General features: G+C 40.4%; 1 protein-coding gene across 2 annotated transcripts in view; it reads right to left on the bottom strand.

Annotated features, from left to right (window-relative positions):
• Positions 1 to 487: 487 nt before the first annotated feature.
• Positions 488 to 27,780, bottom strand: part of ISM1 (isthmin 1) — a 178,889-nt gene continuing 151,596 nt past the window's right edge. For both annotated transcript variants that reach the window (XM_030196339.1, XM_030196340.1), the window contains exons 5-6: positions 16,437 to 16,526; positions 488 to 1,907 (exon numbers count right to left, since the gene is read on the bottom strand). In XM_030196339.1, coding sequence (XP_030052199.1) covers positions 1,390 to 1,907; positions 16,437 to 16,526 — 608 coding nt within the window. In that variant the 3' untranslated portion in view covers positions 488 to 1,389. The remainder of the gene's footprint in view (positions 1,908 to 16,436; positions 16,527 to 27,780) is intronic.

The raw sequence follows: 27,780 nt of genomic DNA, 5'->3' as shown, positions 1-27,780 counted from the left end.
ATGATAGGAGAAAAAGGGATCCCTATATACTCCTATCAAGATAGCTGCCACTGTTAAAATGGCACCACTGACTCCTAAAGGTAATGCTGTGAGAAGTGGCTCTCAGGTGCTTTACAAAATATGAAATACAACTCTTGAGCTGTAGCTTTTTTTTTTTTTGCACAAAGTTTACAGCCTTGGCCCTTTTTGCAAAGTGTTTTTAATTTTTATTGCACTGTAAAGCGTGACCTAAATTGCTTAAAACTCTTCTTCCCAATTAAAAACAATTTTGCAAGGACTATATTTTGATTATGATTTTATTAATAGATTTGTTTTTTGGTGAAAAAGTTGCAAGCACGGTTCTCACTTATAAAGAATCTCTCCACCTGTATAAAACTCCAAGCCTACAAAAGTAGACCACATTAAAAATAGCCAATGTATGAGTCAACTAAAGCTTAATAAATACTTTACAAAAATAATGCAGTTTTTTTAAAGCATCAAGAAGCAGAACTTCCCCATCCCTCTCTCCCTCTTTAAACAATAAGTTTTTCTGTATAATATTCATTTGGTTCATGCTGATAAAAATTGTAAATAAGGAGGCACAGCATAATGTATGCAAGTAAACTATAACAATCTTCACTATTTCTTCCTTTTAAAAATAAAAGTGCCACTTAATTTTCTTTATGGTTTGAGTCCCTGAAATTAAGTCCCATATGGATAGGTAACCTGAAAAGCACAGTTTAATCCCAACATATAGTCCTTATACATAAAATCACGATACAAAATAAACTTTGGGGTTTCATATTCTGATTTGACCCCAAAAGGTTAGGACATCTCTGTTATACACCAGCCCATGGGCTGCGAGTTCCAACCAGAGGCTGAACAAGGTGCCTTGTGACAGAATGAAAGTTTCTCATTAAACTGTAATGTCTGGTAAATAATCTCTGTCTTAATCATTGTATATAAAACTTTACCCTTCTCTTCAGAGTTTTTATGGAATACTTTCAGGAATCCCTTTCAAGAGTTATTACTCATTTATAATCACATTTATATTAAATAAGTTACAAATACAATGTTGTCTATATTTTTCAAGTTAAAACTGTATGTGTGACTACATGATTAAACTGACTTTTCCCTCTGTCTCTCAAATATATTACAAGTGAGAATGTGGTATCAGGTTAGCCTAGATGAGTTTGCTCTCTTTCCGTAAGGTGTATGAAAGTATGTGTCTGTGTGAATACATATATTTCATACAGACATACACTTGTACACTCCCCTCCCCCCACCTGCCCCTGGACACATTTGAGTAAATAACCAAGTCCTTTTACTAACAGAACATGCAACAATTATTTTAATTTGTGTCACAAAATGGGAAACTAATATCCTTGATATCTTGGGATTGTCTGTTGTTCAGTATTCCTTTGCTTCTTGAAACTGCTTGTAATAATCCTCCTCTGAAGGGTTTTCAGTACATTTCTGTCCATTGTTAGGAGGCCGTACCTCATTGTACCTGCTCCAGTCCCCTTTGCATATGACCCAGGGCAGAATGTCCACTTTGTAATGAAGCTCCGCAGAGAACTCCACACTTATCAGGTTTGGGGTCCCTGCTCCTTTGCCTCTGGTTATAAGCTGCATGTTGTCATCATAGCAACAGTGCTGTGCAGCCAAGGTGGTACTCTCCAAAGAAAGCATGGACCTTATGCAGTATCTTGCAGTAGGTTTGTAGATTTCTAACTTTTCCTTTGGGCCACTAGCGTCTTTCCACCGAAAGTCTTTCCTTTTGATCCTGTCATAGATCTCAGCAGTGCTGTACGCTACTTCTGTGGGGTAGGAGCAAGGGCAGCTAGGAAGGTCATTAGCTACTTTATGCATATACTTCTTCAAGAATTCACTTTTGCAGTTCATCCACCTTTCACAGTTGTCAGTATCTAAAAAGGAAACGTTTAAAAAAAAAAGGTTCAGAAGATACATATAGAAAATTACAGCAATGTGTTACTAAACTGAGTAGATTAGGCTATTAAAGACATTTGCAACTGATACAAGTTACTGATTAGAGAATGACAGGGACTCCATCCTCACAAGCTCTGATCTCGCCCCTGCATGTTTTTTGGTTTTTTTATTTATTTTATTAATTGGGATTTATTAACTGCTTTTATGAAGAGATTCACTCAAAGCTGTGTACAGCAGGTCCAGTGTAACAAAATATATTATACATTGTGTAGGGCCTTTGGTAGGCCTATCACCAATATAACCAAAGGAAAACATTACATGTATATTTTTAAATGTTAACCAAACTACTGTTATGATTTTAAACCATGGACAAATAATGTGTCATCAACAATCTTATAATTCAGTCTAGTTCTCCTTTCTTCCACAGTCCTTCCCACAATAGAAAATGTCCTCTCAGATGATGTGCTGACAGCAAGAATGCACAGGATTCCCAGTACAAGTTTTGCTGGTTTTGGCCAGCACTTTTGCTCATTTTTCCAAAATGACAAAACATCACCACATCAATAACTGTAATACAGTTTTCTGAGCAACTTTTATGGAGACATTGTTGCATAAAAGTTGCTTAGAAAACTGCTAACATCCATTTTCAATTTTTCATCTGTCTTATGCACCTCAACAGGGTAAGCAGAAGTGAGGCGAAATGAGGCGACACTGCATGTAGGAAGGAGCTAAAGAATGACATCAAACTCTATCCCTACCCTGTCTCCGCAAGCTTTGACCCCCATCCCCATCCTGTCCCTGCATTGTGCGTATTTGAATTAGTTTTTCCGTACAAGTTTTGCTTGATTTGTCATTATTTGAAATAAAACACATCTTGTCAACAAAGGGCAGGGCTAGGTGGGGGAACCACTGAACAGGTCTGCACAGGGCCCCACAATTGCTAAGACTGGCCCTGAGAACGATAACGTGGATAAAGCAGCTCATAGATTGGCTTGCTTTGGGTAATGGAGATGAGGGGAGGAGAGGGAAAGGGAGACCAGACTCATAGGCTTCATTGGCCGTCTCAATCTAAACTGCCTTCAGCTCTCTCCTACCCGCTCCCTTAGTTCTGGCTCGCAACACCGCTGCCTTCTTCAATTTTCCGGGCTGACTGCAGCGTCAGTGAGATAGGCACATTGCCTTCGGTGGCCCCGGAAGCTCTTCCTCTGTTGCAGCGTCCCGCCTATGCAGGACAGTAAATTGCAGCAGAGAGAAAGCTTCTGCGCCACTAAAGGCAGTGTGCTTACCTCACTGATGCTGCCCGGCGGCCCAGATTGAAGAAGGCATCTCTGCAGGGAGCCAAAAAGGAGTAGGAGAGAGAGAGCTGACCAAGGCGGTTAGATGGAGAAGGCAATGATGGCTGAAGCAATGAGCAGGAGGGAGATGCCAAGGCTGCTGTGGGGCCCCTGGGAGTGTGAGCCCTGTGTGACCACCCCTGTTGCCCCTGCCTAAGACTGGCCCCGAGTGTGAAGAATCAGAGGCAAGGGGCCTAGGGAGCAGCATAAAGAGATGGGACCATGGAAAAACTGAGATAAATTGAGGAGGAATAGGAAACTGGGTAGGGGGTAACAGAAAGAGGAAATGACCTAGATTCTTTTGAAGTGTTGAGTTACAGGAAAAGAGCTGGGGCCAGGGAGGAAATGAAAGTTGGAGAAAATTAGATGAGGGCTTGGGAGAGGGTGAAAATTTGGGATAGGGAGCGAGTGAAAGATAAAGGGAGAATAGGCTAGAAATGGAAACAAAAGAGAGAGAAACGAGGGACGATGGAAGGGATGGGGAAGGTGTAAACGTGGGAGATGGAAAGGTGGTAAGTAGGTGAGAGGTGAAAAGAGGGAGATTAAGGACTAGAGGTGAAATAAGGGGGAAATGAGCCTACCTAGTTAACTACGAATAGAGAAAAAGGAGAGAAAGATAGGAGATGAAGATGAGAGATCAGTGTTAGATGTAGAGAAGGAAGAGAAGATAAGGGAGAAAGAAGAAATGGAAAGGAGATGCTGTAAAAAAAATATTTAGGAGAAGGATTGCACAATGAACATGGAAAAGAGAGACTGGAACCAACCTGATCAGAATCATTAAATTGCCAAGACAAAGGTAGAAAAGAAAAAAAATGTATTTAAAATTTTTAGGAACAGGAATGCATCAGCTTTGGAAAAAGTGTTTTTTTCCATTTCCATTTTTCTTTTAGTGGTCCTGCACTACTTACAGTCTGACTTTCTTAGAGGTTGTGATTTCAGTTTTTATCTGCCAGTTTATTTCTAATGTGTGGCTCCGTATTCTTTATTGGGTGAGTATCTATCTGTGTTCTTCATTTGTGACTGAGGTGAAGGATTCTGTTAGTGTGTAGTTCCTATGTAGGGATCTGTAAGCATCCAGCTTATTCTGGTTCCCAGTAGTAGCTATATTGGTACTCTAGGGCAGTGTTTCCCAAGTTCGGTCCTGGACTACACCTTGCTAATTAGGTTTTCAGGATATCCACAATGAATATGCATGAAGAGATTTGCATAAAATGGAGGCAGTGTATGCAAATCAAGTTCATGCATATTTGTTGTGGGTATCCTGAAAACCTGACTGGCAAGGGGGGTATTTTAGGACTGGACTTGGGAAACATTGCTCTAGGGCCTGGTATAATATTTACAGAGCTGTCCTACACTCTAAGACAAGGCAAGTGACTGATAGAGAAGCAAGAGGAGATGAGCTAACTAGTGAGGTAATTACATTTGTTGATGACACAAAGTTATTCAAAGTTGTTAAGTTGCAAGAGGATTGTGAAAAACTTCAAGAGGACCTTATGAGACTGGGAGACTGGGCATCTAAATGGCAGATGGCATTTAATGCGAGCAAGTGCAAAGTGATGCATGTGGGAAAGAGGAACCCAAACATGATGTAGGGTTCCACATTTGGAGTCACCGACCAGGAAAAGGATCTAGGTGTTGTTGAAACCCTCTGCTCAATGTGCGGTAGTGTCTAAGAAAACAAATAGAATGTTTGGTATTAGGAAACAAATGGAAAACAAAATGAGGATGTTATAATGAATTTGTATTGCTTCATGGTGCGACTGCACCTTGAATACTGTGTGCAACTCTGGTCACTGCATCTCAAAAAAGATATAGCTGAATTAGAAAAGGTACAGAGAAGGGCAATGAAAATGATAAAGGGGGTGGGACACATTCCTTATGAGGAAAGGCTAAAGTAGCTAGGGCTCTTCAGCTTGTAGAAGGGGAGATATGATAGAGGTCTGTAAAGTACTATGTGGAGTGGAACGGGTAGACGTGAATCGTTTGTTTACTCTTTCTAGAAATACTAGGAATAGAGGGCATATAATGAAGCTACAAAGTAGTAAATTTAAAACAAACCAGAGAAAATATTTATTCACTTAACATGTAATTAAACTCTGGAATTTGTTGTCAGAAAATGTGGTAAAAGCAGTTAGTTTAGCAGAGTTTAAAAAAGGTTTGGATAATTTCTTAAAAAGAAAAGTCTATAAGACATTATTAAGATGGACTTGCAAAAATCCACTGCTTATTTCTAGGATGAGCAGCATAAAATCTGTTATACTGTGTGATCTTGCCAGGTACTTGTGACCTGGACTGGCCATTGTTGGAAACAGGATACTGGGCTTAATGGACCTTAAGTCTGTCCCAGAATGGAAACGCTTATGTTCTAGGAGAAATAGTTGTCTATAGTTCTCATTTTGGGAATGGCTATTAGATTGAGGTGTGCCGGTGGTGAAATGGGTGAAAAGTAAGGACGAAGCTTTATATCCTACATTAAACATGAATTAGGTTGAAACCTGGAAGCATTTCAAAATCTTTTTTTTTCTGTGCCTACATTAAAAGAAAAAAAGATGGCATGGGGGAACTTGCTCATTTTATTTTCTGGAATGCAGTGGTATGTTATAAAAATGCACTTGCCTTTTTTATTACTATTTCACAGAAAAGGTACTGAATACTGACGGAAGGGATTCCTTCATGCATAAATGTCCAGAGTAAGTCTAAATGTGCCAACATTGTCTAGTTCAGCACATTACTAGCTACCAAGTTCATACAACGTTAATTATGTTCACTGGAAAATAAATTTGTTGGCTCAGGCTGTGAATATTCAATCACTGTTTCATTATTGCTACCAAGTATTACATATTAATTGCATTTGTTTTAATTCATTTATCCAGTCCTTACATGCACGATTTGTCTTTATTTAAACATATCTTGTCAACAAGGGGCCCCGCTGTGCTGGTCTGCACAGGGCCACGCAATTGCTCTGTTCACATCATCTCTCCATCTGTCTGTCTATCTCTTTTCCCTTTGTTTCTCTCTCCCCCTCACTTCAGGCTCATCCTTCCCCTAGCCCCAGCACCCTTCTCCTATCCCTAACGTCTGCAAGTCAGTCCCCTTCTCCCATCTGTAGCATCAGACCCTCTCTCGCCCTATCATCTACCTCCATTAGCCTCCTTGAGTCACTCTCTCTTTCCGCTCCCAAATCCAGCATTTCCCCTCTATGTCTCAATTCTCTCCTTGTCCATCCTCCCCCTCCCCCCCCCCAATAAAATGGTCTGGCATTTTTCCCGTCTCCCCTCCCAATATGATTCAGCATCTCCATCGCATCCAGAATCTCTCCATCTCCCCTCATTCTTCCTTGCACCCTCCAAATGGTCCAACAAGCATCTTTCCTATCCTCTCCCCCCACCACGGTCCTGTATCCCACTGAGGAGCAGAGCACCATCCACTACATGGTCCAGTAGCTCCCCTTAACACCCCTCTTTGGCCTGCCCCCTCCCCTCAAATATTCCTTTCTTGCTCTCTTAGCTTTTGCTGTAACAGTGTCAGCTCGGTACCATCAAGAAGAGCAAGGCACTGACTACGGAGCCTCGCTCAAGTGCGCGGGAAGTCGCTGTCAGATCCCACCCCTCCGATGCACACTTTCTGTTCTCATGTGAGCAGGACTCAGTAGTGACTTTCTGCAGCAAAAAGTAAGAAAAAGATATTTAAGGCGAGGGAGCAGGCCACAGAGACAAGTTAAGAAGGGGTGATACTGGACAATGTAGTGGATGGTGCTCTGCTCCTCAGCGGGAGTTTCAGCTTCCACAGCAGGAGTGTGGGAGATAACCCACCAAAACAGGAGGTCTGAATTTATTATATGTGCACTGCCTTGGTACTGTTGTGATAAAATGTGCAATTTTCTCAAATCCACTACATAAATAAATATACATACGTACTATGGGTAAAATATTAGTTGGGTCATAGACCCAGTGGCCAAACCCATTCTGCTGTCTATGGCTCAGTGGGTCCAGCTCATACTCCTCAGACCAGCTGGTGATACCACAGAGGCAGCATTCACAGCCCCTAAAACAAGATGTCTCAGCAGTAACATCTAGTGGTCAGACTCAGAACATATTCATACCATGTTCTGGAAGGAGGTATGTGCAATAGTCCATCACTGCAATGGCTAGACTACATGGGAAAAGAATTATAAAAACGATTTAGAGCCCTGAGTAGTTCTAAATGAAGATTCAGGGCACTGTTGCCCAGAAGACTTGTTCCAGATGAGCTGAAAGCTCAAAAGAAGCATGAAGAAACTGCAAAGTTAAATAAAAGAAAAAGTGAAATTATGAAAGAATGCTAGTAGTAGTTTAAAAGACAGTGGTTGTTCAAAATCTAGAATGAAAAAGAGTATGGAATACATTATTTATTTTGGATAAACCCTATTCACAACTCTTCAATTAATACCTAAGATGCAATCATATTGTACTGCACTTATACTGCAAAGAAAAAGGTGTGGTATAGGGTTGATAATACTGGAAAGTTCCAGACCTGTCACAGCTTTCACCATAATATTTTACCCTAGGTTTATACACAATAATTCAACATGGTATTCTGAGCAACAAAAATGAAAGGCTCCTTGTGACATTTTTTTCAGGGGGTGGTAGGAGGGAACTGTGGACATAATGTATGCTAATGGCAATGGAATATAAAGATATGGCAACTATGTGGTTCTTTTGATAAAATGACAGACCACTCAGGAAAGGTCTATATACTTATTACTGACTGAAGAGGCAACTCTTTGTAATTAAATCACTTGTATACTCTGCCCACGGTCAAAAATGAATTACACAGCTTCTACATCAATACCTATATTTAGCTTAAACAAAATCAATATATACTTAGCTTAACTATATAGGGAAGATAAAATTACACACTGACAATATTGATAGTCTGATGCCAAAGATATTTTTAGTGGATGAATTAGAAGTGATGAGATGTACTTGCATAGAAGATACACAAACAGAATTAAGTTTGTATTTCAAGCATATTAATTTAACTCTGCCGGGACCAAGCCTGCTTGCCAAGAACCTGGCACTAAACACACGGAAAGCCATATTTGACAGAGACTGAACTGTGTCTATCGCAGGTACTCTTTGCTAGCTGCTTCTAACCAAGGCAACAATTATAATAGGACAGAAAGAAGCTGGGTCATTAAGGAAGGAGACATAAGCCAGATGTACTAAGCATGTGTGCCCTACAGACAAAAAATGGAAGCAGCCCTTTAATATATTAAACTATGGATAGCTATGGCAGTGATCAGCAGAAAACCTGCAGGTACTGCTTCCATGTATAGATAAGAAAAAAAAAAAGCCCCTCCAATGACGAGTAAACTACAAGAGGGCTAATGAAGACTAATCTTTGGCAGCAAGTGAATTTAGTATTTTGTCATTATTATTCAAATAAATTACCAAAGAAAAACTAGCACACTTATGGCACACGACTGCTGGCAAGTGGTTAAATATTGAAAGTCAGAATAAACCATCATACCTTTTCCTCTATTAATAACAGGCGGCCTCCTTTTTTGTTCTGCTTTCCCTCCTTCAGAGAAAATTTGCAGTCCTCATAGCTTGCTTATGTTAAATTTATATAAAACTTCTTAATCCAGTCCACAGGACATACTAGCCAGTCAGGTTTTCAGCATACCCACAATGAATATGCATGTGGTAGATCTGCATATAATAGACGTAGTAGTACATGCAAATCTCTTTCATGCTTAAAATAACTGTAAATATCTTGAAAACCGGACTGGTTGGGGGTGCCCCAAGGTCTGGGTTGAGAACCCCTGCGTTATGTGATACTTTAAATAGGCACATACTTGTAAGCATGCATCAGAGACAGCTCCAGCTCTGCTCTACAATACTTAATATTTTTCTTTGAGCCTTACTCACATCAAATCTGTGAAGAAAGGAAAATTCTTTAAAGTTGCAATTAATTGGAAACAGGTAGAACTATCCATTATCTTAACTAGCAGACGTGGGAATAACTACATACTCAATTGTTGATGGAACCCACTAGGGAAGGGGTGACACTGGATCTAGTGCTCACAAATGGAGAAGTGTTTCTAACGTCCGGGTGAGTGCCCACCTAGGCAATAGTGATCATTACACAATATGATTTGATATAACAGCTAAAGTGGAGTGCAAACAACAAAACCCAAAGTACTGGATTTCAAACATACTGATTTTAGTGGAATGGGGGAGTATGTGAAGAAGGAGTTGATGGGATGGGTAGACATAAGGGAACTGGAAAGATAGTGGTCTAAGCTGAAAGCACTATAAATAGGGCAACAGATTTTTATACAAAAAAAGTAGACAAACGGCTGACAAAATAAAGGCAAAAGAAGCAGCATTAAAAAAATACAGAAGAACGCAACAAGAGGACCATGGAAAAGATTACCAGATAAACCTCAAAGAACTTGAGCGAAATATGACAAGCAAAAGCATAGGTGGAAGAAAATATGGCTAAAGATGTCACCTATGTTAACAATAAACTCCCTTGTGGCTCTATGTTTTAACCCAAGTCCAACAGTAGTATTATATATTTTAGACAGTTCTGACTTCTAGTGTTAGAATCTTAAGCAAAAAAGATTTTTTATCAGGATAGAAGACCTCAGTTTAATTGAAATGATGGGATAGTCTCTAGTCCCCACATTCCAATCCTCACTGGTCTCCACAAAATGTTTTTGAATTTTTAGAAAAGTTTTAATTTTTAAGGTAGTTTCTACTTATTACACCATTAACCTTAGGTGTTATTCTCCTGTTTATCTCCTAATTCATCTTATAACTGTATATTGTCATAAATGACACTTAGCTTTCATGAAGTATTTCCCAGGGGAAAGTATTGTCTGACATAACATCATGTTTCACCATGTGGCTGCTTCAAGGATATCTCCCCTTGTCTGACATAACATCATGTTTCGCTGTATGGTTGCTTCAAGGATATCTCCCCTTCTTGGTACTCTCTCATTCTTAACCGATCTTTCATCAGCAAATTTAATTATCTCACTAGTTACTCACATCTCTAAATCATTTATAAATATGTTAAAAACCAGTGGTCCCAGCACAGAATCCTGAGGAACCCCACTATCTACGCTTCTCCATTGAGAATACTGACCATTTAACCCTACTCTCTGTTTTCTATCCTTTAACCAGTTTTTAATCCACAATAGGACACTACTTCCTATCCCATGACTCTCCAATTTCCTCTGCAGTCTTTCATGAGGTACTTTGTCAAACGCCTTTTGAAAATCCACAATATCAGATGGCTCGCCTTTATCCACGTTTGTTCACTGCTTCAAAGAAATGTAATAGATTGGTGAGGAAATATTTCCCTTCACTACATCCATGCTGGCTTTGTCCCATTAATCCATGCTTTTGAATATGCTCTGTAATTTTGTTCTTTATAATAGTCTCTACCATTTTGCTTGGCACCGACGTCAGGTTCACTGGTCTATAATTTCCCGGATCCCCTCTGGAACCTTTTTTAAATATTGGCGTTACATGGGCTACCCTCCAATCTTCCGGTACCACGATAGATTTTAAAGATAATTTACATATTACTAACAATAGTTCTGCCAGTTCATTTTTCAATTCTATCAGTACTCTGGGATGAATACTATCCGGTCCAGGAGATTTGCTACTCTTCAATTTGTCAAATTGCCCCATTACATCCTCTAGGTTTATAGAGATTTCATTCAGTTTCTCCGACTCGTCAGCTTCGAAAACCATTTCTGGCACCGGTATCACTCCCAAATCTTCCTCAGTGAAGACTGAAGCAAAGAATTCATTTAATCTCTCTGCTATGGCTTTGTCTTCCTTGATCGCCCCTTTTACCCCTCGGTCATCTAGCAGTCCAACTGATTCTTTTGCCGGCTTCTTGCTTTTAATATACCTAAAAATATTCTTATTATCAGGCTCATTTTCAAAAGAGATGATGTCCAAAAAGTGACATAAGTCAGCATTTGGACGTCTATGTCACAGAAATGTCCAAATCAGTATTATAAAAACCTCTTTTTGGACGTCTTTCTCTGAAGTCCGTCAGAAGGGGGCATGCCAGGGGTGTGTTCAAGGCGGGACTTGGGCGTTCCTAAGATATGCATGTCTTTCAGCAATAATAGAACAAAATAAAAACGACTAAGACTAAAACTTAGATGTTTTGAGCTAGACCTGTTTTTATAGCAAATAGCTGCAGTGGGAATTGAACCCAGTTCTCCAGGATCAAAGTCTGCTGCACTAACCACTAGGCTACTCCTCTACTCCACACAAGAGGTGCCCCAAATGACAACTGGAGGGACTCAGGGATCACCTCCCCTTACTCCCCCAATGGTCACTATCCCCCTCCCACCCCAAAAAAATGTGATTTAAAATATTACTTGCCAGCCTCTATGCCAGCCTGATGTTATACTCAGGTCAATTAGAATAGCATGCAGGTCCCTGGAGTAGTCTAGTAGTGGTGCAGTGCACTGCAGACAGGTGGACCCAGGCTTCTACCTCCCCCTATTTGTTAAACTTGTGGAGGAAACTGTAAGCCCTCCAAAACCCACCAGAAACTCACTGTACCCACATATTAGTGCTCTCTTCAACTGTAAGGGCTATGGTAGTGGTGTAAGTTGGGGGTAGTGGGTTTGGGGTGCTCAGCTGACAAGGTAAGGGAGCAATGGTGAGATGTGTACCTGGGAACATGTTATAAAGTCCACTGCAGTGCCCCCAAGGAGGCCCTATTGCTTTGCTGGGATGTCACTTTTCAGTTATTCTACCTGATGCCAAGCTTTCTATTTTTTTTTAATAACATCTGAGCCTTGTGTTGTTTATCATTAGATTTGGGCTTTGAATTCAGATCTATAGATGAAAAGGAGGTCTCATTACATATATCTAAATACCAGAGTGCTATTTTTCCATATTTCATAGCAAAGGTGTACATTCCCTAGTTGCATTGGGACAGGTGCCAATATTCTCTGGTGCATTGTGAGGCTTACATTTTGACCACAGCTTTTACCAGACTCTATATATGCAAATTGTTTCTCTCCCGTGTGGACTTTCTGGTGCGCTTTGAGATTTACATTACAACAAAAGCTTTTACCACACTTAGAACATGTGAATGGTTTCACTTTATTGTGGATTTTCTTGTGTATTTTGTACATTTTGTATCTGGATGTATTTGTTTGAAAATGGACCAAAAAATAAAACATCCAAATCACAAAACATTTTTCCAAACAGCATTTTCAAAAGGAAAAGAGACTTTTTTTTTTATTTTAGAAAATGACCTTTCCTGTTCTGATTTTGGACGTTTTACAAAAAACGTCCAAATTCAGACTTAGATGTCATATCCAAAAATGCCCCTTGTGCATTTGACTTACCCAAAGTCACAAGGAGCAACAGTGGGAATTGAACCCATGTTACCAGGATCAAAGCCCGCTGCATTAACCATTAAGCCACTCCTCCTCAGTTTTGGACGTCTTTTGTTTGAAAAAGGACAAAAAAAAAAAGGACGTCCAAATCACAGGACGTCCAATCATAGATGTCCATCTTTTTCGAAAATGACCTTCTTTCCTGTTCGGAATTTGGACATCTTTGTAAAATGTTCAAATTCTGATTTAGACGTTTCTTTCAAAAATGCCCCTCTATGTGTTTTTGCCTCCAACGCAATCTTTTTTTCAAAGTCCCTCTTTGCCTTCCTTATCAGAGCTTTGCATTTGACTTAACATTCCTTATGCAGTTTCTTATTATTTTCAGTCGGTTCCTTTTTCCATTTTCTGAAGGATTTGCTTTTAGCTCTAATGCTTCCTTCACTTTTTAACTATACCGGATGTCGTTTGGCCTTCCTCCCTCCTTTTTTAATACACGGAATATATACCTCCCTCCTTTTTTAATACACGGAATATATATGGCCTGGGCTTCCAGGATGGTACTTTTGAACAGCATCCACACCTTTCATGGAAGAAAGCATTTATAAAAAACCTGAAAATCTGAAAGTGGACAATGCTACTGGACCAGATGGGATATATCCCAGAATACTGTGGGTGCTCAGAGAAATCCTGGCGGGACCTCTTAAGGATTTAAAAGATCTTTAGAGACAGGTGAAGCATCTGCGGAACTGGAGATGAATGGATGTGGTTCCTCTTCACAAAAGTGGGGATTAAGAAGAAGTGGTAAACTACAGGCAGATAAGTCTCACACTGGTGGTAGGAATAATAATGGAGTTGCTGTTGAAGGAAAAGATAGTGAACTTTCTAGAATCCAATGGGTTGCAAGATCTGAGGTAATATGGTTTTTACCAAGGGCAAATCCTGCTAAACAATTTCTTTGAGTGGGTGACCAGAAATCTGGATAAAAGACATGCGCTAGATGTAACCTACTTGGATTTCAGCAAAGTCTTTGATATGGTTCCTCACAAGAGACTCATGAATAAGTTGAGTGGGCTGAATTTAGGACCCAAAGTGGTGAACTGGATTAGAAACTGGTTTACAGACAGATGACAGAAAATAGTGGTAAAAGGAATCTGCTCAGAGGAAAGGAAGCTGACTAATGGAGTGCCTCAAGGATTGATATTAGAGCACAGTCTATTCAATATATTCGTCAGCGACATTGCCATAGGGTTACAATGAAAAGTTTGCCTTTTGGTGGATGACATGGAGATCGCCAAAAGAGTGGACATCCCAGAGAGAGTAGAAAACATAAGAAGAGATCTCCAAAAATTAGAGGAATAATCTGGCAGTTAAAATTTAATGTGCAAAACTGTAGTGCACTTGGGATGCAGAAATCCAAAGATGATGCATGAAATAGGAGGCAAGAGACTGATAAGCATGTTTCAGGACAGAGATCTTGGGGTGATAGTATCAAAGGATCTCAAGATGGTGAAACAATGTGACAAGGCAGTAGCCATTGCCAGATGGATACTAGGCTGTATAGAAAAGGTATAAGCAGCAGAAGAAAGGAAGTATTGATGCCCTTTTTCAAGTCATTGGTGAAAGCCCACTTGGAATATTAGTTTTGGAGGCTGTATCTTGCTAATAACATAGAAAGACTTGAAGCAGTTCAGAGAAAAGCAACAAAAATGGTATGTGATTTCAAACCATATGGAAAAAAAAAAAAAAAAAGAAGGGAACTGCAGCACATGGATTGTTGGACCTTAATATGTACACCCTAGAGAAGGGGGTAGGCAACCTTTTTACAAGGAGGGCCACATGAACATCAGCACTATCCATAGGGAACAGCAAAAAAAAAAAAAAATTTACCTCAACATAAAATTATTTCCTTCCACATAAACCCCCTCCCCCAATAAAACTCTTTTCGACCACATAAGGTCTCCTTCATTACTCTTCTTCCCTATATCCCTTCCCCACCCCCATGGTTTCCAGAATCTCTCTCCTTCCTTTCCCACTACCATAGTCTCCTCCATATCTCTTTTTCTTACCCCCTTCCATCCACCTGCCCCACAATCCATATGCCGTGGTTCCCCTCTCTCTTCCTTGCCTGTCAATTCATGTGTCTCAGTTCCCTCTCTCTTCCTTGCCCGACAATCCATGTGCTGCAGTTCCCTTCTCTCTTCCTTGCCTGAAAATCCATATGCCCCAGTTCCCCTTTCTCTTCCTTGTCTCACAAACCATGTGCACCCCAGGCCAGTTCCCGTCACTATCTCCCCTTATACCAACATCAACCCTTCTTTCTCTTTCTCTCACTCACCACAAGCAGATCTCCCCTCTCCCTTCTAGTTCCTCAGGACTGAAGAAAAGTACCTGGCCCAGCTCGCTCACTACCAGCGATTAGCTTCAGCATAGAGGAGCCTTAGTGCCACATTCTCAAAGGCCCTGCTGGTCCCACCCCCTCTGTCACTTTCCATACATACTGGGTATGGTCAGTGAAGGTGGGACCAGCGGGGCCTTTGAGTATGTGGCACCAAGGCTCTTCTGTGCTGAAGCTAATCGTTGGTACTGAGCGAGCTGGGCCAGGTACTTTTTTTCAGCACTGAGGGACTAGAAGGGAGAGGGGAGCACAGCTCAGGTCCACCTGCACCTGCCACTCGTACTCTACACTAGCACCCTCCTCCTACCGACTGGGTCACAACCACCTCTGGGCAAGTCTCCTGCTCTCAAATTATCCCCAGTGATTTCTAGGTTTCTGGAGGCCACACTCCCAGTGGTCCCACAGCTCCCAGAAAGCACTCAAAGACCCAACACACAAACCACCAGGATTCATTATCAGTCCAGACAAAGAGGTAATAATTGTCTTTGCACATTTTTTAGTACACTGTTCAATTTTTAATCAGCAAACAATAACAGGTAACTGAAATATGGATTAATTATAACACTAACTAAACATTTGTTTACTTTCTAAAAAGTACCTGGGAAGATCAGGACATATAGCTGCTCACAAGTTATCAAGGGTAACTGTTTACAGGGCCTTAGCAAAGAGATCTGTCTCTCTCTCCAAGACTGGAGCAAAAGCCAGTACTTTCCAAATGAAAATGAGCTCCTGGGGCAATTAGAGCACAGAACAAGAAAATTTCAAACATATACTATTTCTTGCTTCCTGTTGGTGTGCTAAAACTAATGAAATGAACATTCGTTTCTCTGTAACAGTTTTACAGCAAAGAAACACCACCTGCTGGCCAAATAGGAGAAATACACTTTAAGACATAATGCAGGAAAATATCCAATATATTTTACATGCTTAAAACACACTTTCACAGATGCATTTTATTGTTGGGGAACTGGGTTTGATTCCCACTGCAGCTCCTTGTGACTCTGGGCAAGTCACTTAATCCTCCATTGCCCCAGGTACAAACAAGTACCTGTTTATATTATGTAAACTGCTTTGAATGTAGTTGCAAGAACCACAGAAAGGTGGTATATCAAGTCCCATTCCCTTCCCTAACTGTAAAGTAGCATACTATAGTATAATGTATACTGTTATATGAATATTTTACTATTGTAATTGTTAATTGCCTATACCTGGGTACACCACATTGGGTGTACACCACATTGGGTGAATTTCTCCAAAGAGGCAGTAAATAAATCTTAATAAATACCCATACAATCTCATAAGCATGTAATTAGATGTGTAAATGACTATTTTACAAGCTCAAGTTGCTTATAAAATTATCCTTTTATATACTTTATTCTAGCAAATTTTAATTGCCAAGAAATCTTACCAACTCCAAACAGTTTAGTGGCGTTAAAGTCTTCACTTCCTGCAAACAGGCTGACTTCTGTGGCAGCAGTTCTGAAGGTGTCTTCAATTCCTGAAGCCCAAACACAAAGCGTATTGATTAGGACAATATATTCTATATAATCTTTAGCAGCTAAGATGCAACAGTCAGGAACTTTTTTTTTTTGGTGATTGCAAAGTAGATCAAGAAAGTTTTACATGAAAACAAAGCTAAGATATTCACTAGTTTAGGTATGGCTTACATTATACAGTACATAGTTACGTTTGATTTTGTTTCATTAAAGGCTGGATTCACCCAAGTTTACACAATTTTTATCAAACAAATTCACTGACTAGAATACCTCAAGGGGCAGTTATTAAGCTGCTATAATATGCAATGTTGATGGGTTTTCTGAATGGAATATATATATAGAGTTAAATTCAATGAAGTTTTTCAGATAGCTGGACCTTTTCCTTGTGGGTGCCCTAGGGCTACCCGCTACCCCCATTATTATTGAATATATTTCTTCATTCTTTGCGCTATGTCCTACATAAAACAGGTTTTAAAACCTTTATATATGTTGATGATTAGTTATAATTCCGATAACATTTCAGCTTCATTTATCTCTAGAAGACATACAACAATGTTTAGGTTTAATTGAAGACTGGATGCAACCAGCATCACAAAGTTAAATAAAGAAAAAACTAAGGGGTTCTTTTACTAAGGTTTGCTAACTTATTTAGAGCATGCTAATGGTCACCTTATCATTTAGCATACACTAATCATTAGTGCACCTTAGTAAAAGGATCCCACAGCTTCTATTCATAGGGGGGAAAAACAGAAAAGGTTCAAGATCAATTAAAATAGGGAATTCTGAGTACAAACTATCAACAACAATTAGAATACCTGGAGGAGCATTTGCGATATGACATTTAAAATCTGACTTTGGATGTTTTGCTCAAAATGTCTAAAATTCAAGTGGCAAATATAGCGATTTTCAAAAATGGAATACAGTTATGTTTTTGTTTTGAAAATGGCCTTTTTCTAGACATTGCTGTACTCTACTACTACTTCTCATTTCTAAAGCGCTACTAGACATATGCAGCGCCGTACACTTGAACATGAAGAGACAGTCCCTGCTTGACAAAACGTACAATTTAATTAGGACAGACAAACAGGACAAACAAGCGATAAGGGAATATTAAAGTGAGGATGATAAAATAAGGGTTTATAAGTGCGTTTATCTTTTTGGACCACTTTAGAAAAAAAAAATGCCCAAGGGAAAACTGCACAAAATCAAGCCATTGGGATGTAGGAGGAGCCAGCATTCTTAGACTGGCCACAAATACATCCCAGCAGAGCAGTGGGGCACTGCAGGACCACATAAAAGGCCCCAGGTACACGTCACCCGTACCCCCTTATTTTATGGCAAGCCCTCCAAAACCCAACAGAAACTTACTGTACACAACTATACACCATTACAATAACCCTTATATCTACAGGTGTCACCTACATGTAGGTTTTTTTTGGGGGGGGCTGACACTTTCCACCACAAGTGTAACAGTTAGAATGGATTATGCACTGCACTGACTGCTACGTTACTCCAGGAATCTGCTTGCTGCTCTAATAGGACTGGCCATAACAACTGACGCTGTCAGAGAGGCTGTTTTAGGAATGCCCAAATCCCACCTGTAACATGCCCCTGACACGCCCCCTTGTGATTTGAATGCACTGCGGATGAACAGCATAGAAAAACATTTAGAAAATGGGTTTTGAAAATAGCAATGTGAACATTTTGGCAAGCAAACAGTCCAAATGCCAATTTATCCACAAACAGCAACAAGCAAAGCAACTTGTAAAGAAAACAATCTTTATTATATGACTACCCGATGTGGCCATGTTTGGCTATAGAAATGCTAAGTAGTAGTAGTAGTAGTTTATAACACACTCTTGGACCAAACATTTAAAAAAAACTTTCAGCTTACATATAAAGTTAAAAGTATTAACTTAAATTTACATAAAATAAACATGCAGATCACATGCAAGCACTATGACATAATTGTAAGCGCATAATGAAGCCACTTAAAGTGCAAGATAACATGCACAGGTATATAATGTAGGAAATCACAAACAATAATTTTTAAAAAAATCAATTATCAGGTGCAATTGTACATTGTAGAGTGCTTAAAATGTGCTGTTAAGATGTTACAGAGCAATCCCCCAAGTGCCACTTGTGAATACGGTGAATGTATAGTGCAATCATGAATGTAAACAAAAATAGGTCATATCACCTACATTATATATATATATATATATATATATATATATATATATATATATATATATTTTTTTTTTTTACCCCCTGTGCAAGTTCTGTTGCACTTTAAATGGCTTCATCATTTTAACTATGTTTACAATTATGTCATAGTACTTGCATGTGATAAGCATGCTTATTTTATGTAAACTTAAGTTAATATTTTTAAATTTGTAAGCTGAAAGGTTTTTTTTTTAATGTTTGTTTGGTCCAACAGTGTGTTATAAACCCGACACAGCCGTATGGTGAAACGTGGCCACGTCGGGTACTCATACAATAAAGATTTTTTCTTTACAAGTTGCTCTGCTTGTTGCTGCTTGTAGATCTACTTGGTTGCAGATTACTGCCTCTTTGGGTGTTTTTAAGTGCCAATTTATGCCACTTTTTAAAAGTTTTTCTCTTTCAAAAATGAGCCCCTTGGTGTTTTGATAGATCGAAAATTATCCGTACAGCCACAGTTAAATAATCTGGTTAAAAAGTCACTCCATCAGATGAGAAAATTAAGATGGACTCGGAAGTACTTTAAAGAATCAAGTTTCAGGCTCCTGACTCACAGTCTTTAATGTTATCCTGGCTCGATTCTTTTTGGAATGTCTCAAATTTATGAATAGGCGATTACAGACCATTCAGAATACCACCATATGGTTGACTTTTTTCTTTATCTAGAGTTGAAAGAATAGCGCTTTTCCTGATCCTAAAAGGATAAGCTAAAAAAGAACTTTAATTATTTATTATCCTACCAAGCAGCAACACATTGGAAGAGATTGACATAGTTTAGTTGTGTCCCTCTGCTTTTCTGTTAGGCTGTTCGTGGGAATACCTGAATAATTATGAACCAGCATATAAAATGAACAATATTTAAAGCAATGAAAAGATTTTATTAATGCTTATGAACTTAACTGATACTAAGTTCATGATATAAAAATGGGAGTGGTGAGAACTCTTTTTACCCCAAGACATCAGTTTTATGATAACCTTTATTATGAATATGTACTATTGTATATTTTGAGGTTAATTTTAAAAGACATTCTTGGTAAAACTACATTTTAGGTGCAGAAATGAAATTGCCTAGAATATATGTGCTTATATTTCGAGATCAAATATTTTCATTACAAATGAAAAACTTTCATAACAGTACAAACAAAACAATGGTCATATTATTCAATATATAAAACTAGTAAAACATGTCCATTTCTGACACAAATGAAACGGGCGCTAGCAAGGTTATCTTCCGAGTTCCAGCTTGGCCCCCCCTCCACCCTCCGAGTTCCATGCCCCCTCCCTCTCCTCCCCTTCGAGTTCCATGCCCCTCCCTCCCCTGAGTTCCAGACCCCCGCGCCTCCTTCCCTCTCTCTCCTCCCCTCCGAGTTCCGGGCCCCCCTCCCTCCCTCTCCTCCGACTTCCATGCCCCCCACGCCTCCCTCCCTCTCTCTCTCTCTCTCCCCTCTGAGTGGCACTCCGACCCGCATTACCTGCCCTCTTCTCCCAGTCCTCCGCTTGCCCCTCGCCTTCCTGCGTGCTGGCCTGAATTTAAAAGTTCTTACCTCGGGGTCCGCCGGCAGCAGTAAAAGGCAAGCAGGCACGGCGCTTCAGCCTGCCTTCCGTCTCAGCTCTGCCTCTGGTCCCGCCCTCATTTCCTGTTTCAGGCCAGCACGCAAGAAGGCGAGGGGCAGGCGGAGGACTGGGAGAAGAGGGCAGGCAACGCAGGTCGGGCTGCCACTCGGAGGGGAGAGAGAGAGAGGGAGGGAGGCGCGGGGGTCTGGAACTCGGAGAAGAGAGGGGGGCATGGAACTCGGAGGGGAGGGGACGAGAGAGAGGAAGAGAGGGAGGGGCGGGCCTGGAACTTGGAGAACAAGGGGAGGGAGGGGGTGATTCTCCCGCAATTGAATCCTCACCTCCAACGTTCTGTGGCTGGCAGGTTTTCCTTCCCTCTCATTGATCCTCCCTCTGATGTCATCACATTCCGACTCGAGGGCGGACCAATGGGCATTGTGTTACGAACCCAGGTATCCAGACGTAGAACTTTGGAGGTGCAAATTATTATATAGGATCATACTTTGGCTAACTACTCTACAAATCTGTCCAGTATTGCCTTATAGAAAAAATTTTTTTTCCCAATGGCTGCAGATTCATACCTTCTGTAGGGACACAATGTATTTCACCACACAGTTTTACTGAGTTGTATGTTATTTTTCCAGTTATTCACTGAAGTTTAATGCTATAGAAAGCATAAAATCTAAAAGACTGGATCATGTTTGGAAAGTCCAGTTTGGGGGACTTTCAAATAATTATTTTACATAATGGCTCATGTATATTTAATATCTTTGTAATTCGTGCCCATATCGTAGACCGGTAGATTGTCAGACTTGAATAGGTGTATATATGTGAATATGGGCCAGTCTGTGTGCTACATCTGGTGGCTTCTCCTGTCACAGAAGATTTGGATATTTTCAGCAGGGTCAAATAGGCATGACGTGCTAAAAACAGTGCTTCTGTTACAGGCACTGCTAAGGAGACCCGGATAACATGCTTTCAAAAATATTCTCTCTGCATGGGGTCAATTCTACCTTTTGGACTCCAATGTTCTGCTTTGACACCCATGACCATAATATCCTATAAAATTTGGAACCCAAATGGAGAAGGAGAGCAAAAGATCAGGCTACATATTCCAATTTCTAGAGAGGTGTTATATCTATGCCACTAAGGGGCTCGTTTTCAAAAGAAAAAAAAACATCCAAAGAGCGGCATAAATTTGCATGTGGATGTTTTTCTCACAAAAACATCCAAATTGGTATTCTCAAAAACAATTTTTAGACTTTTTCTATGAAGTCTGTCAGAAGTGCGTTCCAACAAGGGAGTGATTCAGGGGCATGTTAAGGGCAGGATCTGGGTGCTCCTAACACTTGGACATTTTTCTGCCATAATAGAACAAAACAAAAGCATCCAGGGCTATAATTTGGACATCTTGGTCTAGTCCTTTTTTATTAATGAATAAGCCACAAAAAAGTGCCCTAAATGACCAGATAACCACTGAAGAGAATCAGGGATGACCTCCCCTTACTCTCCCAGTGGTGAATTTTATTTATTTATTTTATTGCATTTGTATCCCACATTTTCCCACCTTTTTGCGGGCTCAGTGTGGCTTACAATACATTATGAATGATGGAGATACATTTTGTTACAATTCGGTTATGGATTACATTGTGAAGAGTTATACGAATACTTACCAGCCTCTATGCCAGAGCTTCAGATGTTATATTCAGGTCCATTAAAGAAGCATGCAGGTCCATGGAGCAGTCTAGTGGTGGGTGCAGTGCACTGCAGACAGGTGGACGCAGGTCCAAACCTCCCCCTACCCTGCTACACTTGTGGTGGAAACTGAGCCCTCCAAAACTCATCAGAAACCTCTGGGTCCCTAACACACGTGGATACATACCTGACATCAAAATCTTTTTTGGGAAATACAAACTCCCCCTCAAATCACAAGTGAGGAACCTTGGAATACAGTTAGATTCAACACTTATTCTGATTCCCCAACTCCAAGCAACCTTCAAGAGCTGCTTCTACTATTTGCGACAGCTACGCTGCCTCTCTCCTTACATCGAGAAGGTAAATCTTATCCCAGTTGTGCATGCCATGATAACATCAAGACTGGATCACTGCAATATACTATACAACGGTCTGTCTATAAAGGGCCTGCACCAGCTCCAGTTGATTCAGAATGCTGCAGCACGACTCAGAAGGTTGCAAGTGACGTGACCATATCACACCATTTTTGCAAAAACTTTATTGGCTACCAGTACAATACAGGGATAAACTTAAAACTCCATGTCTGATCTTCAAGGCCCTTACAGGAAATGGCCCCGAGTACCTGAAGAATAGGATGATCCTCTACACACTCTCAAGGACACTAACCACACCCTCTCCAAAAGACATTACACAATGTGATACCCACAAGCGAGCCTTCTCCGGAGTAGCCCCTGCACTCTGGAATGCACTGTCTGAAAGCCTCAGTTTAACACAAGACTCTCTCTACTTCAGGAAGCAGGTGAAAGCTTGGCTCTTCAACCAGGCCTTTAATGGAAGAAGTAACTAAGTTGTTAGTCTCACTCACACAAGGAGTGACACGGGCTGCACATACTGCAGCAGGACATCTTTATCCACTCCTACCCTAGCTGAGATAATATTTAACCATCTCTCTGACCTCATGTGCAACTTTCTTACTCTCTTACCTATCTATATGTTCCGTCTTTGCTTATACCCTTCACCATCAATTAAAATGTTCTATTACGTATTGTGTTGACATTCTAAGTAGTATACCATGCCATACTTTGTATTGTTATTTGAATATTTTTATAGCTGTAATTGTCTATTGCTCATGTTTGATCTATTTTTACTGTACACTGCCTTGAGTGAATTCCTTCAAAAATGCAGTACATAAATCCTAATAAATAAATAATAAAGAACATAGGTGCCCCCTTCACCCATAAATTATATTGTAGTGGTGTACAGTTGGGGGTAGCAGGTTTTGAAGGGCTCAGCAGACAAGATAAGGAAGTAATTATTTGAAGTCCACTGCAGTGTCCCCTAGGGTGCCTCACTGGTCTCCTGGGATGTCTGTGTGACCAGTCTACTAAGAATGCTGGCTCCTCCTACACCCCAATGGCTTGATTTTCACTTGGACATTTTTATCTTTCATGAGCCTAAAACATTCACCAAAAATGAAAATGTATTTATAACCCTTAAAAACATACACATTCATTGACATTTATACTCCAAATTAGCCTGAAATAGGCTCGAGTTCAATGTGGCTTACAAACAATAAAGTGAATAAAACATAATAATATCAAGAATATAACAAATTACAATAACTTCAAGAAGCAAATGAATACATGTGCAGTAAGTAACCAGGAATTTAGACTATCTCAAGGACAAACAAATAATTTAGGGTGGATAAGTGAGAGCATAATTAGGCAGGACTAGATGGGAAATGAGATTAAGAAAAGGATGTGGGTAAAATTCAAATAGAGTTCTTTGTATTCAGAAAGGCCAGACTGAAAAAAAATATGTTTTTAGAAGACTTATAAAAGGTAATCATCCGTAAACTTGACTGATTTAGGAAGACAATTCCAAATTTTGGTGCCTTGATAGGAGAAATCAGCAGAGTTAATTGTTTTATATATCATATTCTTACAGATAAGGAACTGTAAAGCCAAGATATTCACTAGATGATGAAACAGCATTATGGGGGGATAATTGAATAAGATTATTCATATACGATGGGGCTTGACCAAACAGGATTTGGTGAACGAAAACACAGTTTGAAAGATATTCTCTCTCTTATTGGTAACCAATGTAGCTCATATATGAGGAGTGGCTTTGGCAAAGAGAGGAGATCTACATATAAAAGATGAGCAGCAGCATTTTGAACTGTTTGTAATTTTAGCATAGATGGAATTGCAATAGTCAAATCTGGTGAGGACAAGAGATTGAACAAAGGTATGAAAGGCAGAGATAGAGAAAAATGACCTCAATCTCTTCAGCTTCCAAAGTGAATGAAAGACACTCAAGGTCAATTTAGAGACTTGATTTTCAAGGGTGAGGAAACAATATATTGTGACTTCCAAGATTTTCATTGATGACTCAAGAGAATAGGTTTTGTTCTTAATAGTAAAGTTACTAAGATTCATAGGATGGTGACGGTTAGTTATAAATAGATGCGAGGGGGGGGGGGCATGGATGCGAAAGGGGGGGGAGAAGAGGGCGGGCCAGGCTGGGACATGGGAGAGAGAGGAGCATGGATGCGAGGGGGGGTCATGGAAGGGAGAGAGGGGACTTGCTGGAAAAGGATGAATGGAGGCGGCAGGGGACAGAGGAGCATGGATGGGCATGGATTGGGAGGGCAGGGCTCAGGGAGAGAGGGGAATTACTGGAAATGGATGAATGGAGGGGGCAGGGGACAGAGGAGCATGGATGGGCATGGATTGGGAGGGCAGGACTAAGGGAGAGAGGGAAATTGCTGGATAGGGATGAATAGAGGGGACAGATGGGCATGGATGGATATGGATTGCAGGGCAGGCCTCAGGGAGAGAGGGGAAATGCTGGATAGGGAAAAATGGAGGGGGCCAGGTGACAGAGGAGCATGGATGGGCATGGATTGGAAGGGCAGGACTCGGGGAGAGGGGAATTGCTGGATAGGGATGAATGGAGGGGACAGATGGGCATGGATGGATATGGATTGCAGGGCAGGCCTCAGGCAGAGAGGGAAAATGCTGGATAGGGAAAAATGGAGGGGCCAGGTGACAGAGGAGCATGGATGGGCATGGATTGGAAGGGCAGGACTCGGGGAGAGGGGAATTGCTGGATAGGGATGAATGGAGGGGACAGATGGGCATGGATGGATATGGATTGCAGGGCAGGCCTCAGGCAGAGAGGGGAAATGCTGGATAGGGAAAAATGGAGGGGCCAGGTGACAGAGGAGCATGGATGGGCATGGATTGGAAGGGCAGGACTCAGGGAGAGGGGAATTGCTGGATAGGGATGAATGGAGGGGACAGATGGGCATGGATGGATATGGATTGCAGGGCAGGCCTCAGGCAGAGAGGGGAAATGCTGGATAGGGATGAATGGAGGGGGCAGGTGACAGAGAAACATGGATGGCCATGGATTGGGAGGGCAGGGCTCAGGGAGAGAGGGGAATTGCTGGAAAAGGATGAATGGAGGGGGCAGGGGACAGATGGCCATGGATTGGGAGGGCACGGCTCACACTCTCTCTCTCATATACAATGTCTTTCTGACTCTCACTCTCACACACTCTGTCTCACACTGTATCACATTCACTCTCTATGTGCCACACAGTCACTCACACACTCGCTTGGTCTCATACACTCACTCTCACAGAGAATCTGTGTCTCACACACACTCTCTCTCTCGCCCACACACACACACTCTCTCTCACACTGTGTCTCACATACACACTTGCACACACTCTCATTCTCACACACACACTCTCTCACAAACACACTCACACCCAGACTCACTCTCTCTCTCACACACTCACACTTTCACTCTGACTCTCAAACAGTCACTCTCACATACACTCTCCCAAACATACACACTCCAAGGAAAACCTTGCTAGCGCCGGTTTCATTTGTGTCAGAAACGGGCCTTTTTTACTAGTGATTCCATAAGTTTTATCCCTAGACTAATCATGTGAGTTAGGTCAAGTAATTTCTTAAAGAATGGGATATAAATGGTGACATATGTTGAAAGACCACGTTTTTTCTAAAAGATGACCAAGAGGTATCAGCATAATGTTAAACAAGATGGGGGAAAGAAGGGAACCCTGAGGGACCCCACAGCCAGGAGACTAAATGGAATAATGTATACCTGATTGTTTGACTTGACTTAAGAAGCCAGAAAACCATTTCAGGACAACTCCACAGATTCCGTAACAGTCAAAACTATTTAAAAGAATATTATGATCAACAGTATCAAAGGCACTGGACAGATCAAATTGAAGTATCAATATTTTGTTGCCAAAACTTAATTCTCTCCTAAAGTTAGCTAAAAGGGTGGTAAGCACAGTTTCTGTACTGTAAAAGAGCCTAAAACCAGATTGAGAACTATGCAAAATGCAACGAAACTGGAAATACTCCATAAGTTGGTGCACGACAAGTCCTTCCATTACTTTAACAAGAGGAGGAACTGAGGGTACTAGTCTATAGTTGGAAACTAAGCTTAGGCTAGTTTGAGTATTTTTAGGTATAGGAGTCAAAATAATATTGCCATTGTCAGAGGGACAGAAACCTTGAGACAACATCAAAGTAAGATTCAAGTGTAAATGATGTAAGACTAAATCAGGAGCTGACTTGAGGAGGTAAGTAGGGCACATATCAAGCAATGTGAATTTGCATATTTGTATAATGCGTGATTGACCTCATCAGTAGTGACTTGATGAAAAATGGACCAGATTCTAGATAGAAAGGATCATGTAAATTGAGGAAATAGTCTATAGATGAAAGGGTATTGTTAAGTTCCAGTCTGAATTTAGCTATTTTCTGTTCAAAATAAGTAGCCAAGTGGTCGGCAGTAGGTGTGGGATCGGTTGAATTGGTTATTAGTTGAGTGTCCAATAAACTAGTAACTAATGAGTAAAGTTTCCTTGGGTTGACTACTGTGTCACCAATAAATTTGGAATAGTAGGAGGTTTTCGCTTTGGAGGTAGTTTTGTAGATTTTCAAAAGTTTTTTTTTTCCCAAGCGATCCATTGTTCAGTGGATTTGTCCTTAGTTCAAATTCTCTCCTGTGTCCTGTGTTCATTTGTAAAACATCATCATTGAACCAAGGAAATAATCTTTTCGGATGAGATTTGACAGTCACAGGTGCAATTACTTCAAGGACTGCTTTACAAGTATCATTCCATTGCTGAATGAAATTCAGGGGAAGGTTTGAGGTAAGTAAAACTGAATGACTCACTGGACCAGAATTTTAAAAGGTCAATTTTACCTCTAGTTTTAAAGGAATATAATAAATTTCTGGATTTGGAAAGAATTTCCTTCCAGTGCAATTTAAAAAAAGAGGTTACTGTGATCTGACCAAGGTATTGGGGTCCAATGAAAATCTGAGATGAAAAAAGTGGTTGGGTCTGTAAATTTCGTTGCTAATACATCTAATTGATGACCTTTAACATGAGAGGACATTCCATTGAAAAGCGAGAATTACCAAACATTAAGGAATTCTAGAAAATTCTTGGTGTATTGGTTGGTAATGTTTTCAAGAGGTAAATTAACATCTACAACCATATCATCATCATTATTAATAATACATGCATTGGAGAGGAATACGGTAAGATCAGCCCCAACTAAGTTCCAACAATTAGGAGGACGATAGAACATGAGAAGGCAGATTAAACAATCGCAAGATACAGAACAAGTAGCAATTTCCAGATTAGGAGACTGGAACTCAAAGATCTTTTTTTTTTTTTAACCTCAAATAAAGATTTCTACATGATAGCTAAACCATCTCCCCTTT

The sequence above is a fragment of the Microcaecilia unicolor genome, chromosome 3 (genome assembly GCF_901765095.1).
Source record: "Microcaecilia unicolor chromosome 3, aMicUni1.1, whole genome shotgun sequence".
Classification (NCBI taxonomy): Eukaryota; Metazoa; Chordata; class Amphibia; order Gymnophiona; family Siphonopidae; genus Microcaecilia; species Microcaecilia unicolor.
Note: the sequence above shows the minus strand (reverse complement) of the source record. Positions and strands in the feature narration are given on the sequence as shown.